This window comes from Phragmites australis, chromosome 2 (genome assembly GCF_958298935.1).
Source record: "Phragmites australis chromosome 2, lpPhrAust1.1, whole genome shotgun sequence".
Taxonomy (NCBI): Eukaryota; Viridiplantae; Streptophyta; class Magnoliopsida; order Poales; family Poaceae; genus Phragmites; species Phragmites australis.
In genome coordinates this window covers 24,105,694-24,120,769 of record NC_084922.1, presented here as the reverse complement: position 1 = coordinate 24,120,769, position 15,076 = coordinate 24,105,694, and the positions used below count along the sequence as shown (strand labels likewise).

Genomic DNA, 15,076 nt, shown 5'->3' with positions numbered 1-15,076 from the left:
TTGTAGCAGCTCCGCTAAATTTTAATGTTCATAGTGTAGTATAGCATTATGATTTTATCCGTCGTTTTACGATCCAATGATGCACAACGATTTAAAGTCACCTGACTTCATTATCTGATGAAGTCAGGAGATCACATTCCCCATCCACCATCCATGAAAGCCAACGGCATTGCCTTTTCCTTCTGCTTCTTTTTGCTCCCTGTAGAGAGCTAGTGTCATTGCCACAAGCAGCTTCCTGCTACACCGCCGTTGGAGAGGGTGGCGTCAGTGCGCTCTTGGACATCACCTGAACATTGGACAGTTGTCGGAGCAGGTGTTGGAGGTTGAGGTAGGGATGGGGTAGTGCGCAAAGATGGAAGCTTCATCTGCTCCTTTAGCGTGACCATGACAACCTCGTAGCGGCACAGCTCGGCGCGACATCGGCAAATTGAAGCCAAATCTAAGCACAAATCAAAGCCCTGCCACACAAATTGAAACACAATTGAAGACCTCCCTACCTGCAACTCGCCGCCATCGCTGGGAAACACTCCCATCCGTGTGAGCCTGTCGGTGCCGCCGGTGGTTGCAATCGAAGCTTCGTGGCGCATTGTCCCCAGCAAAGGCTCGGCGGTGACCTACTTGCCACACGTGTGCAGACAGTAATACGCCGCCTTGGAACAATGGCGGACCTAGGAATTCTAAGGTAGCAGAGATGAACTTTTATCTTAGAAATTAAAAGGATACAGTATATTCGACGTTCAATATAAGTAATTGTTCAAATTACATTCAATTTCACAGGAACTATATAAAAATACTAAAAATGTAGAACATGATATAAAGACAATAAATTTTATTAACATAGACTCGTAATGCTTGAACCACTTATTAGATGCCCTTAAAACTTCAGAAAATCCAGTAGATATCTTATAAGAATAAAAATGTATAAATTCATATGTTAGTCACAAATAGTGCCTACAATAAATAAGATAACATAAGGAATCAAGCATACATAGTTACAGAACAACACATCAATACAATATTTATCTATCAATGCTCATCATAAATGACTAAATGTCTAGAACTCTACATTAGACAAACAATATTGCACTATATCGATTATGATTTGGGGGAACCTACAATTTTGGCGTCGATGGGGGAGGACAGGACATTGGGCATAAGGGATCGGGTGGCATTGGACAGTGCAGTGTCTGAGCTTCTGTCTATCATCGTCGAGCAATTGGTGGCTCGGCGCAGCGCCATCATCACCTGCTTGAGGCTCGAGCGGATGGGATCATGGCCTCACCGTAGTCACGCCCTCACTGCCTCACAAGAGAATGGAGTCGCATATGTTGGATGCTCGACGAGCTCGACCACTCGGGGATCAGGCTATCAGGGTGTTAGGCGGATCAGCTGCCAGTAGACTGTGAATGGGCACCGACATGTCATGTCGCGCCGCCACCTGCTAATTGCTATCCAACTCGGTCTTGAGAGCATGCTGCAGCTACACGCGAACCGCTCGGGAATCGTTAAGAAAATTGGGCCTCGCCTCGAGAGCACGCTGAAATGCGGACTGCTCGGAAAGCAAAAGGTTGGACGTCTGAACTGGGCAACTCAAGCCCACAAGGGCAGGCCAGGGCAATGGACAGGGTACTCTAGGTTTGCCCTAGGGACCCAGGGCGGCCGCCCTTGCTTGCCCCTAGGGTGGGGTCCGCCCCTGCCTTTGAGGATGCTTGAGCGGTGGCCTGGAATCCCTATAGTCGTCTAGTAGAGTTGGACGCAGGTGAACAAAAGGAGAAGAGAAGGTAGGGCCATTAATTTTTGTGGATGGTGGATGGATGGATCACTGCAAGGTGACGTCCATAATACCAACGTTACAAGATCTGCTTCCGTTGCTAAACTACATGCGATTGAAACCGTTGCTAAACTACATGTGATTGAAACCATAAACTTTTATGATCGATGAATCTGAGCTGTTGGAATGTACGTGATATCGCCTAGAGGGGGGTGAATAGGTGTTTCCTAAAATTTAAAACTTCACAGCGGATTACTGAATCCGGATACTTCGGGTCAATCTGGAGACTCTGGGTTATACAGAACCCGGATACTTCGGGCTTATCCGGATAATCCGGATGATACAGAAAATTGAAACTTATGAACTTTCAAGCAAATCTAAATGACTCTATAATTTACCACATGCTCTACAAGATGCCTAAATACCTTATCACCAACAACCTGCAGTCACACGCACACAAGCAAGTAGATCGGAAAAATCCCCAAAAATCAACTAGAACAAGTAAATATGCAATAAAGTAAATGAGACAAGGATTTGTTCCTGAAATTCAGCCACCTCACAAAGAAGTGCCTACATCTCCGTTGAGGAGCTCACAAAGAGCCGGATCTCTTTCAACCATTTCCTCACCCAAGCAACCACAAAGATCAAACTAGGGTTCTTACTCAAATCAAGGGATAATACAAACTTCCTGGAGCACTCCACAAGCTTGGGTGCTCTCCGGGTGACGCCTTGCCATCTAGAAACTCAAAGCTCCAAGAGTAAAGAACGTGAATCGAAAGCTTGGTGATGACCTCAAGTGCTCAAAAATAGATTTTAGCTCTTTAGCACTCAATCTCACTTCCCAAACCCTAATCTACAAATCTTGCAAGAATTAAAACTCTAGAGGAGTTAGGAGGGATATTGAATGGCTTTGAATGAGTTTATCCACGAGTTGGTTTAGTAGCTACTGAAGAAGGGGGTGTGGGGTATTTATAGCCCACTTCAAAAAACTAGCTGTTACTGTGTATTTTGTATTGACCCGGAGTATCCGTGTTCACCCAGAGACTCTAGGTAACATATGGGCACGCAGGCAGAAACACTATCCGGAGCCTCCTCGGAGGTCCAGAAACACCAGAACCTGGAGTATCCGGGCCAACCCAGAGACTCCGAGTTAAGCACTTAAAAGCCTACCCGAGACTCTGGCGCAGAGTCTCACTCGGACACTCTGGCCACAAACCGGACTCTGGAGTATCCAGGCTAACCCGGAGCCTCCGGGTTGAGCTCTCAAGCTCAAACCGAGACTCCGACCACATACCAGATACCGAAGTATCCAAGCTAACCTGGAGACTCCAGGTTGAGCTCTCAAGCTCAAACCGAGATTCTCTGCCAGAGTCTCACCCGGAGACTCCAACCAACTAATCAGAGTCCGGAGTATCTGGGCTCAGACAACAAAAGTATTTCTCCCGATGTCTATGGGTGATTGTGTCTCTCAACTTTCGGTTCTAAAGGATACTTTGAGCACTGAGACACCTTCAAGACTATCAACACGCATCCCTCTTGATATTACGGCTATCGTGGACTCAAATTCAAAATAAAATGAATTAAAGCCTATTGAGTAACTGCTGCCGCTTCTCTTTTCTTTTTGAGGGACGTCAACGTCTCTTAACTTATGCAATGGGACTTAAAACCTTGTCATAACTTCAACAAACCCATTAGTCTCTTAATTATTTGTCATCAATTAGCCAAAACTTACATAGGAGGCATAAATGCACTTTCAGCCGTCCGGTCAAGATTTGACCACTCAGGAGTCATCTTCTACCTCCAACTTGTCTACTCTTCTCTCTCTACCTCTTCGCGTTGCTACACTCACCCATATCTCGCCCTAGTTCTACCGTCTCTAGCATCTCTCATGTGATCAAATCAGTTACGCCAACCTCAGCCACACTAACTCTGTGATATCTGGCCCAAGTGTTGTATATGCTTGAGGGCATGGAAGTTTAGTCTCACCTTGTTTGGTTACCTTGAGATTGACCAACATTCTACCTATGATCCTAAATATAAGTCAATTTAGGTTTGTCTTAAGTCAAATATTTTTAAGCCAAAAAAAACATATAGATTGACAACATGAGATTGACGTTACTAGATTCATCATTAAAATACTTTCATAATATATAACTCTTTCTATTTAAAAGAATATATTTTTATATATATTATTAGTCATATCTTAATGGACTTATATTTAGGATCAGAGGAAGTATAAATTTAGGTGTTTCAATACCACTAACATCGGGTTTTATGCGAAACAAGGATAAAAGCGTAAGCGGGTTGGTAGGAGTATAGGGTCCACCCAACGTGTGAGTGGGTCTAAGCCAATTTGGACCTAGGGTATTACAAATGGTATCTGAGCTGATCCTTGCGGTTACATGAGCACATGTGGGCCAGGGGCACGGACATGTAGCGTATGGCACATGTGGGTCTTATAGGGTGCACTACATAGCACACGTGCTGATATTGGATGTATGGACGTGTGCTAAGAGGGAACATTCTTAATTGTTTGCCTAGGTATGGTATGTTGGACCGATGAGGGCATTAGGCTCTTTGAGAGGAGGGTGTATGTGATATCCAGTCTAAGAAAAAATTAGGCTCAAGTGTAGTTCATGCTTAAAGGTGTAGAAATTTAGTCTCATCTTATTTGGCTAACTTGAGATTGACCAATATATAAGCCTATGTGTTTCAATACTACCAACCTCGGGTTAATCCTTTTATGCGAAAGGGGAACAAAAGTGTAAGTGGATTGTTGAAAGTGTAGGATCTACTCAGCGTGTAAGTGAGCCTAAGCTAATTTTAGACCTTAGGTGTTACAAACTCAATATTGCCACGTCATTTCCTTCACACTGCCACACCGGTGGCCAGGGCCTCCCTCCAAGCCCGGTGGCCCCCGGAACTCAAAAACCAAAAATCCACTTCCACTAATCTCATCAGAGTGCTATAGAAACCGTCGACTGTGTATCAAGCTTCATTTTTAATCGCCAGTTGCCTAGAAAAAGTGCAAGTGTAAACTTTTGGGGGGCAAAGTGAAGAACACGGTCGCCCTGAGCGGCGTAACAAATATTTCCATACGGAGTATTGCATGAAAAAGAAGTGTGATACCAGCCACAGCCCACAGTTACATGACCAAGGCAACCATTTTTATTTTGGTTCTAAGACAAGACCAAACCATGCCTTACAATGACCCTCCCTGACCCAAACAGATCTGCTGATTAGGAATCTTACAACGTGAGTACGTGAACTTGACCGTGATCGTTGTAGCTTGGCAGAGCTGTCCATCGGCAAACGACAGTACACCGAAGCAACACTTCATCATTGCATTTTTCAACTGTTAATTTTGTACTAGTATATAACAAAAGCAGCGCCGTACGGCCCCATGTTCACCCTTCTTTCTATTGGTGCTACTCACCAGCACCTCCAGAGAGTAACTAACATCGCATCTTGCGACTCACAAAAAAACAATAATTCAAGTTAGGTGTTCTGTTCCATGTCAGTATCACAAAACTAGACTGATCCTTCATGAATCATGATGGAGGTGTATCATACAAAAGTACATCATCTTATTACAAAGGTTCAGGATGCTAACACTTTCCTGATCTTGGTCTTGAACAGCATCACTATGATTTTGTCCATGGAAAAGTAGAGGAAACAGCCTCGAGAGTGTGTCACAAAGGAACCGTAGCTTGTACCGACGATGCAGTGCCACGTAGGCCCGTACACTTTATCAAACTCCTGTTGGACATCAAGAAGAATGCATTAGAAGCCAAGCCATAAATGGTCCTCTGAAACACAATGTCAACGAAAATACAGGGGCGCCCAAGAAAAAGGAATAGCAACAACTGAAGTCATTGGAAAACAAAAGGCTAAGGTTCATACTGCACATGACCCAAGTGCAAAGACCATGATAGCTAACTTTCCATTTACATATGTTTTTTTATAGCTTTTTTCTAAAATAAGCCATAAGCTATTCAAGCGGTTGGTTTTTAGTCTCGATTTTTTATTGCTTTTAGCTGGCTAAAAAAATAGTTATGGTTGAAATGAACTAGAAGATAGGAAGCAAACTGAAATGAGTTTTTCTGATTTTTGATGTGCTGAAAAGGTAAAAGCTTATTCTAAAAATTAATAACTAAAATTTAACAACTACAACCAATTCATCAGCTAAATAGAAACTCTAAACCACAATCTATCCAAACGATATCTAAATCGATTTCCACGCTGCCAGCATGTTACAGCCAGCTTAATCGGGCAGTTTGTGAAGTTCGATTTTGCAGAGAACTCGTCTGAAAGACAAAGGAAATACAGGTAGAAGAAGAGAGTAATGGACCCTTCTCAGAATACAAAGCAAGGGGTATACAAAGCAGTTTGCAGGCAGCTCACCTTCTTCACATCGTGGGCCAGCTGCCTCGAGCTGAACTTGTCCAAGCTGTCATGGGATCGCTTAGCACATCGGAACGCATGCAGTTGCATGAACGGCGGCATGTCCGCAGCCATCACCTTCACCCCGAGCACAGCAACTACTTCTTTCATGTTGATCTCCATCTCCGGCATTGATCTCCTCCCGGGCGCGACATCGATGATCTCTCTATGCCCCAAACCAGGCAGATGCACTCTAGACTTCTCAAGGCAGATGCCTTCATCCTTCTGAATGGTAGAGGAATTTGGGGGCTTAGCCTCAGGGATAACAGGTTGTCTTCTCTCTTTTGCAGCTCCTCTCCATTTCCCACCAAATAGCCACTGATCTGCCTTTGTCCTCCTGTTGCCACTACGAGCTGCCATTGCTAGATAGCTAATACCTCTGCTTCTCTACTGGTTGGCTCTTGATCTGTATGGGTCTTCTCAAGGCCATCTATATAGAAGCGTGGATTCTGACACACGCAAGCGGAATCCTATATTCCAGACACTAATGAATTAATGGATTGTGGGTTTGGATATTCTGCAATGAGTGGGTGAGGCAAGGAACAAAATTTCCATTTCTTTGAAGAGGAGAACAAACATAAAGAAAACCGCAGACCATGTGCAGTTTGCCTTGTTCTGCGGTATGGTGCCTGTATGATGGAAACAAGCTAGTGCATAGGTTAGTTGCTGCATTAAGGCCAGATTTGAAGGATCCTAATGTCTAGAGATGGCAATTCAACTCATGAGTAACGTATCCGTCATATGAATCTATTTTTTTCTCATAGGCATCGCGGATCAGGTACCCATGAAGTATTGGGTCAGGCACGAGTTTTATAATCTATACACGGATACCCGTGGGTATGCTTGATATACAATATTAGCCCAGCCTAGTACACTGCTAAACCCAACCCAGACCAATGATCCCAACTTTCCTTCGTTAAACTACAGCCCACCCGCCCACCCACCCTGCCAACTAGCCACAACTGACAACCCCATCGCCACCCTCACCTAGTTGCCGTTGCCTGCTCGCGACCCTCCCCAGTCGACTGCCTCTCGTTGATGCCCCTCCCCCAACCGGCAGCCGTTGCCCACCCACGCCCCTTCCCGAACTGCCCATTGCCGCCCGCTCGTGCCCCTTCTCTAGCTGATCACTATCGCCCGCCAGCGCCCCTTCCCTAGCCGGCCGCCGCCGCCCACCGCCAGGCCATGCCCCTCCCGCAGCCGGTCGTCGCCACCAGCAAGCGTCCCACCCCCACCTGGTAGACCGCCGTCTGCCAGCACCCCTTCCCCAACCGAACGCCACCACCAGTCCATGCCCCGCCGCCGCTGCATAGTGCATATCCATCTACAGTCATATACCTGCAGACAACCCGGTGGATTTCGGGTACCCGACGGGCATGGGTACGAGTACATTGTCATCCTTCGCAGGCGCAGGTTAGGTTAGACAATTCGGATGACGGATCGAGTACAAATCAGCTTTGTCCATATCTAATCCGACGTATTGCCATCCCTACTAATGCCTAATCATTCTGGCAGAAAGGAGCCTCGAGTCTTCAACCACCTCACTATGCCGCTCAGTTAGTATATTACAGGTGTCAGTAGGAGTTTAGGACCTACTTTGTGAGAGTTCTGACAGGGCTTTCACTTTGTCTCCAATTTGTGGTGAGTGGTTTTCTCACCCTTTCGCTATCTGTTTACTAGGGAAAAAAAGAACTGGATGGATACCTACTTGCTATATACAGCACTCAATTTCATGCAGCAGAGATAAATTTGCTCGAAGTAATCACGATAAAGCAACCTCAATTATTCTACCATTGCAATCAGTTTCAGTGTTCTTTCTGCTCCATCATTCCACACCTCTTTAAGATAAGGATACACTAGCCTAATTTGCACTTTGTGTTTCCTGCATTATTTATCACATTTCTTTTCACGAGGCTTGATTAGCCGAAGTCATCTGTCCCTTTCTGTGATACTAAATCCTGTACCCTTACACTACATGAATGCTTTGTGTCTTGCATGCCGGTAAAGCATAAAAATCTCAAGAGCAAGAGCACACATTTGAATGTTATTTGGCTATGCCTATAGTGCAGAATTACATCTATCATATGAAAGCTCTTCTACTTTTTCCATATCATGACCTGCAAATTAGTGCCTCCGAAACTGTGGTCCAGAATTCCATAGACTTCCATGTCATCTTTCTTAGTAAGAAGGATTGAAGGAACATAATCACCCTGTTGTCCTGATTGTAGGAGACATCAGAAATTATGTTATCTGAGCACTACAACAAACATGAGACCATATTTGTCTAAAAAATTCTTCATATTGTAAAGTTTGTTCACTGTCCATCATTTTCTTTATTCTCTCTTGAGATCAAAATATTCCTTGAAGACCTTCACCATGCCTCACCTTTACAAAAGTCTATAGCCCAACTGAATCACCTTTGACCACCCACCAGTCTATCTTCGATACAGATATATGGAATTTAATATATTGGAGAAAATATTATATCACGAATAGGTTGCATACTCAATTTGGTTCTGACAACACGGCATAGTGATGTTGAATCTATCATACGGCTCCTTTTGCTAGTTTAGTTTAGAGTATATTAAAATTCCATGCTACCAAAGGGGGCCAATCATATATGTAAAGCCAACCATAATCTACAGTAATTTCGTGGGTCTTCGTCATCTCTGGCCCCCCTCTAAGCGGGAAAGTTCAAATCTCACGAGGTAGATAGGAGTTAAAAAATGTTACGAAGTTGATGAAAATCCGAGCATTGTTTCCATAGGTCTACAGTGGTGCAAATTTTACTGATGAGGAGGCTACATGTGGAAATACCAAATTCTGGTTGTATAGACAAAATGTCAAATTTTTGTTCTAGAAGGACAACATATGTCCTAATCATCTCAAACTGAACAATGGACCGATTAAATACAAGGAATATTCTACGGAGGAAAAACCACAAGATTCAAGACAATAACTACAGCTGTGTTCTATGCAAACAGGGCATCGAAGAAACAACGAACCACCTCTTCTTTCATTGCATGTTCAGCCAGCAATGTTGGAACACTATTGGAATGCATTGGCACTTTGAATTACAATTCTTCGACATGCTCAGTCAGGCAAAGAGAGACTTCAACAATTCATACTTCACAGAGATCACAATCACAGCTGACTGGCACATATGGAAACAAAGGAATGCGTTAATCTTTCAAAGACAACAACCTGATATCTATTTGTGGAAAACTTCTTTCAAAAAATGATGTTCTCATGCATGGCTTCAGGATGACGCAAGCTAACCAAGCTGATTTTTATTTATGGCTTAACTTTGTACAATAGCTTTAGCTTCTGGATATTCACCTCTACCCTATACATTTTTGTTCTTCCTCCTTTGATGGTTAATATACAACCGTAGGGGACTCCCCTTCTGTTTTCCCGTAAAAGAGAGAGAGAGAGAGAGAGATAGAACAGTTGCCAAAGTGCTTCCGGAAAAAAAATCATCTCAAATTGAATAGGATTGTTACTATTGGGTGGATAATTAGACATAGACAGCAGTCAGAGGAGAAGCAGAAATGCAATGTTGTACTAGAATAAATGTTTTAAAAGCCTACAAAGGCCAATTACTTCTACTTAATGATAAAAATTGCCAGGTATCCACATTATCTTGCACCTAGCGGAGTACATCCAATGGGAAGTGGTAGATCCAAGTTGTCAACAATCCTGAATGTCCTCGGGACCATCTTGTCAACATACAATGTGCCTTCAAGATGATCACATTCGTGCTGAAGGATGCGTGCCTTCCATCCTGAAGCCTGTACATTAATGGGGCTCCCATTTCGGTCCAAACCTGATACCTCAACATCTAGATGTCGCTCTACGACCGCCCTATATCCATCAACACTGGCGAGCCCAGAAGACAAGTATGAGATCATACACAATACAATTCAGTGCAATGTGCAGCTTTCGTATACACATTATCTTCATACGTGAACTACTAGTGATAACTGATAATAATTCAGAAAGGAGCATTCCGGTATGAACCTCAGACATCCCTCGAAGAAAAGTGCGGTTCTTTTACTTGTCTTCTTAAGCTTGGGATTGATGATAACCTGGCTTCAATAGAAGACAAGGAAAGGGCATGAGGATTGAGAAGATCCAAGTGGTAATGGGCAGTGATCCCGGAAAAAAATGCCATTTTTTTTTGAACGAACGCAATGCAAAATATACTGACAAGAAGATCGAAGGGACGGCGATCTTGCGCTTCAATGTCCTTCTTCGGTGCATAGCTGATGTACTCTTGGGTGTCCTCCAGAATAATAATCTGCAATTGACGATTAATTATCAGAAATATCACAAGGTTTGGAACAGGACAGCAATTTGGTGACTAATGAGTTCTCTTGATGATTAAACACAAGCAAGCAAACTTCCAAGGCAAAGAATTAGACATGCCCTGAGCGGGACGCCGATCTGCGGAGCGGCGAGGCCGACGCCGGGGGCCTTGCGCATGACGTCGATCATCCGGTCGATTACGCCCTGGACCTTCTCCGAGGGCACGTCCCCGGGCACCACCTCCTGCGCGGGCTCGTGCAGCACGGGGTCGCCGGCCTTCACGGTCCCCGGGGTCACCGTCATCGCCGTGGGCGCGCGGCCGCCCTTGCCGCCGCCTAGCAGCCCGGACAACCAGCCCCCGCCAGCGTTTGGCCTCACACTCCTCCACCGCATATCGCTGACGGATACTGCGGAACCGGCGGCCGGCGCGGCGGGGGCGAGGAGGAGGGTGGGCGAGAGCGGGCGGAGGAGCGTGACCATCTTCTTGCTCTGGCAACGGCGGCTCGTCTGCGCTGGGTGGATGGAGCGGGTGACTGGGTACAGTGACGTGGCAGTTGGGCTAGAATGGTGAATATTTGGGCCGATTGGTACTCGTCATGGGCTTGGGCTGGGCTGGGCAGAGAAGCCCAACTGACCGAACCGGACAGTGGCCTAGGAGTCAAGGCCCAATACCTAGCATTTTTTTTGACATTTTCAATATTCTAATTCATTTACTCTCTCCTTTTTTAATATACTTTTCAAATTTGACTAAGCACACATACCTAAGTATCTCTTATTTTAAATAAGAGATAAATAAAATACCTATAATAACTAATCTAAATATTTCTTAGACCCATTTTGGCCGAGAGGAAGAAGGTAATACTGAAATTATGTCTTGAAGGAGGTGAACTTTACAAACAAATAAAGTATTCGAAAGTGAAACATATAGAAACGGAGAGAATATCTATCAAATTGAGTGTTTGGTTGAAAACGGTTTGAATCATTATGTTGTTCACAATTAAGTAAGCAAAATGCGATCCATATAGCATATATTCAAGTTTTTGTTATGCATTTTTTCTAAAAAATATCAACAATTCGAATATACTACCCAAAAATAAAAAAAATACTATTAAAACAAAATACACACAAATGTTGAAAACGTCTTTGTCAATTGGGTTTCATGACTTTTTGCGTCAGGTCATTCATAAATGTTGTTAGGTCTTGTGAAATTGTTTTTAAGGTTCAACACAAACTGAGCTAGGTCTCGTGAAGATTGTTACATTAGGTCCAATAAATTGTTGAATTTGTTATATGCATGCTAAAGCTAAAAATAAAAATATTGGAATCAGACCAGTGAAAAAATGGATATAAAAATCAAAGAGAAAATAGAGAAAAAATACAGCAAATGGGCCCGTGCCTTAGGGCACAAGCAAGTGCACCCGCGCCATAGGGCTCCTCGAGCTACCAGCGCATATTTAAGCCAAGAATAGGAAAAGGCAAGGCACGATTTACTTTAGTTTAATGGAATATATTGGAGCACTCTGATAGTTTGATCTCCGAAGAAAAATATTATTTTTGTGGATAAGGATGCAAAATTGAAAACTACCATCTTACAGGTGTGGTGGATTCTGTTATTTCCTTTTTTCATATGATTGTGGCATTTTTATGTCAATGTATATTGCTGAAGTTTTCATTTCTCTTTTTTGTCAACAAGCATATCGTGATAATATTTGGAATTATTTTTTGGGGTTATCTGATTTTCTTTGTATCTGAACCTAAGCATCCTTGACGATCCACATTCTTTGGTCAATTATTTAATATGTGTGGCGACGGAGCTGAGGCATGTCCAAGCACAGTTTTGGTGCTGAGATATCTGAAATCAGAAGTTTTGGAATGTCGAAGTTAGATATGTATATTTCACAAAAAAGAGAGAAGAAGTTAGATATGTACAAGCAAAGCTTTTGGTCATGGGTAAAGAAAGCAAAGTTATTGCTGGACCGGTATTAACCAGAGTTCTCAGTTGACCATGTCCTTGAATTTTTTTGAAGGATTATTTGCTCAGGTTTGCTTTGCATTGACATTTTTGTTAATGATTTTTTAGTCCACTCCACAATAGATAGAAGTTTGTTCCTGTGCATAAAGATTAACTATGAACGTATGCTCTTTTGACACTGCAATTCAGAGTTCAGACTATGTTTCACTTCCACTTACTATGATTTCAATTTTATCCTCATGATAGAGCAACCTCGCATAAATGACAGGTTTACTTTAGCTTGTGTACATTATATTTTAGAAATGAAACCCTGAGTTCATGTTATAGACGATTTTACAAGCATTGACCATGTTTAGGTTTCGAAGCTTTAGGGGGACACGTTGCTAATGTGGAGATTTGCAGCAGATTTGTATAGATAAAGGCATACAGCTCAGTGATCTAGATCAGGCATTCATGTGGTGTGGTTGCTGAATTCTTTAGGCAAATTCTCAATTCACTCTTTCTACTATGCTTTGAAAGTTCAAAGTGTACAATTCCCAAACCAATTTATTTGACAAGTGAAATTAACATGCCAAGATTAAAGTATTCTTATGGTTAGTGCTCAGATTTTCTTAACCAAGGACAATTTACTTAGGAGAGGTTGAAAAGGGGTGAAACAGTGTCAATTTTTTGGCAGTGTGGAGTTATTTATCAATGTCTCTTGCTAAGTTTGTATTGGTCAATGTGCTTCTAACCTGCTTTCTTAGAGTGTGCTCCCAGGAAGCAATCCCATTTAGATTTCGTGATTGCTTGCAGAGTTGCAGTGCAGCAACCATGTGGTCGATCTGAATGTCTAGAAGTACATCATTTTTCTTCCAAAACATATACCTCTTGTTGATCCTTATGGTTCATCTATTTTGCTCATTTCTAGACCTTAGTGTTAACCTGAGTTGATTTTACTTAGGCAGTGGTGCTTTGTACGAGCCTACCATTTATATTTATCCTTGTGTTTTTAATATTCTGTAAGACCTGTTAGCATTTTCAATAAAGAAACTGCAGGTCGGGTACTCTGGTGGCCCTTTTGCTAGGGAAAAAATAGAAGTGGTAATGTTTGAAACCTATGTTAACAAAAAATGGTGAATTCTGTTTTTTAGATGCAAGTTGATTATTTTGTGCAACAGGTTAGAACATAATTGATTATCAGAAATATATGACATAAATTGAATTAATATACAATGTCATCCATTTCTGTAATGACTGTTGTGAGGATAATTTGATTTTTAATTCTAGGCCAGATTTTTTTTTTTTACCCGTAGCAACGCACAACCAACAAACTTCACTCTTGTACTTATCTCGGTGTAAAAGAAGCAACCATGCAAAAGAAGGCATGAAAGGCCCTAAGTCGATATGAATTGTTTTCAAGGTGCTTATAAGGAGCTGTGCAAAAGGTGGCATGAAAGGGCCTTAAGTCGACATGGATCGTTGCCAAGATGATATAAGTGTGGATGACAGGGCTAGGAGGGGGTGTGTGGTGATATTGATACTTTAGGTTTCCTTTACAACGCGCAGACATTTGATTAGCGATAGGAAAATAGGCGAAGAGGAGAGGGGAGGAGGAAGAGAGAATTCTGTGAGCCACTGAATGTTAGAGGAATTCTTAATTTTCCACTTAAAAAGTTATCATCTCTTCCTTGCTACTGTTTGCTTTTTTCTGTCCCATTTCTGCCACTTCCATCCCTTGTAGCTCCAACGGTAGTTAAATGGTACTGAAAAATACCAGATTGCCCTCGATTCACACCTTGTTGATAATTTTTTCTAATCCCTTCGATGGCACTGCAAGTGAGAAGGTTGTGTGTGTGTGCATCAACAATGCAGTAGTCCCTTCAATGCCAATGCATGTGACAAGCTTGTGTTTGTGCACATCAATAGACATGTGTCTGCTTTTCAGGATTAGGATTCACTGGATAGGTGTCTTCTTTAGCAACCTTGATTTGTCGGTTGCCCTGACTAGGACCATCCTATAATGGAGCTGTGCTCAAGGGTGTGCATGGGTCACCAACAGGCTCAGCTACAGCATTATCATCTCCCTGACCCTTCTCTGGTGAACTCCACTTAGGTATGGACACATCCACACGAGTGGGTACATTATATGCAATGAACATGCGAATAACTTTGCTATCGTCATATTTGGCAAACATAGCAACTAAATTTGGCCTGTTGTGACTTGAGGGTGGCTTTTGGATTCATGATAATAGTATTGCACTTTAAGTACCTCGTTGTGACCCTTAGGGTGAGAATTCAGTATATCATCAACAACGTCTTTAAAGTTGGTTGTGTCCAAATCTACCACTTTGTTATAGGAAAAGCAGTTGAATTCTGGTCTACAGCTGTTGTCAAACAACATGCTTTTCAACATAAAACTTGTTCTCGGGTCCATCCTGCAGATGAACATGGTGCTATCACTACGGAACTAACGTTTCCAAAGATTGGGATTGGGAGAGAACACGCAAAAAAGCCTAGACACTCAGATGCATTTGGAAAGAAGACTCACCCTTTTGGAAGCCATGATATCGTTGCATGCCGCCATCCGTTATTACTTCTTC

At 42.8% G+C, this 15,076-nt stretch overlaps 2 protein-coding genes across 3 annotated transcripts; both read right to left on the bottom strand.

Moving 5' to 3' along the window:
• Nucleotides 1-4,925: 4,925 nt before the first annotated feature.
• On the bottom strand, nt 4,926-6,722 carry LOC133909945 (uncharacterized). The gene is made up of 2 exons (XM_062352470.1): nt 6,176-6,722; nt 4,926-5,530 (listed from the first exon to the last, which is right to left on the bottom strand). Exons 1-2 carry the CDS (start codon nt 6,572-6,574, stop codon nt 5,372-5,374), a joined length of 558 nt encoding a protein of 185 aa, XP_062208454.1. The 5' UTR covers nt 6,575-6,722; the 3' UTR covers nt 4,926-5,371.
• Nucleotides 6,723-9,042: 2,320 nt separating this feature from the next.
• On the bottom strand, nt 9,043-11,060 carry LOC133904107 (peptide deformylase 1A, chloroplastic-like). 2 transcript variants are annotated; one of them, XM_062345605.1, is made up of 5 exons: nt 10,643-11,060; nt 10,425-10,514; nt 10,235-10,302; nt 9,818-10,093; nt 9,043-9,368 (listed from the first exon to the last, which is right to left on the bottom strand). In XM_062345605.1, the coding sequence occupies exons 1-4, from the start codon at nt 11,000-11,002 to the stop codon at nt 9,853-9,855; spliced, it is 759 nt and encodes a 252-aa protein (XP_062201589.1). In that variant the 5' UTR covers nt 11,003-11,060; the 3' UTR covers nt 9,043-9,368; nt 9,818-9,852. The 2 variants fall into 2 exon arrangements, with proteins under 2 accessions (XP_062201589.1, XP_062201580.1); XM_062345596.1 differs by lacking the exon at nt 9,043-9,368 and having other exon boundaries at nt 9,683-10,093.
• Between the last annotated feature and the right edge of the window lie 4,016 nt (nt 11,061-15,076).

Bases quoted from the DNA above. Each gene is read 5' to 3' on its own strand.
- LOC133909945 (XM_062352470.1), bottom strand. From the start codon at position 6,574: ATGGCAGCTCGTAGTGGCAACAGGAGGACAAAGGCAGATCAGTGGCTA. The intron at 5,531-6,175 runs GTGAGCTGCCTG...GATGTCCAACAG, and splicing joins TGGCCCACGATGTGAAGAAG to GAGTTTGATAAAGTGTACGG.
- LOC133904107 (XM_062345605.1), bottom strand. From the start codon at position 11,002: ATGGTCACGCTCCTCCGCCCGCTCTCGCCCACCCTCCTCCTCGCCCCC. The intron at 10,515-10,642 runs GCATGTCTAATT...CGTCAATTGCAG, and splicing joins AGATCGGCGTCCCGCTCAGG to ATTATTATTCTGGAGGACAC. The intron at 10,303-10,424 runs GTCAGTATATTT...TATTGAAGCCAG, and splicing joins GCCGTCCCTTCGATCTTCTT to GTTATCATCAATCCCAAGCT.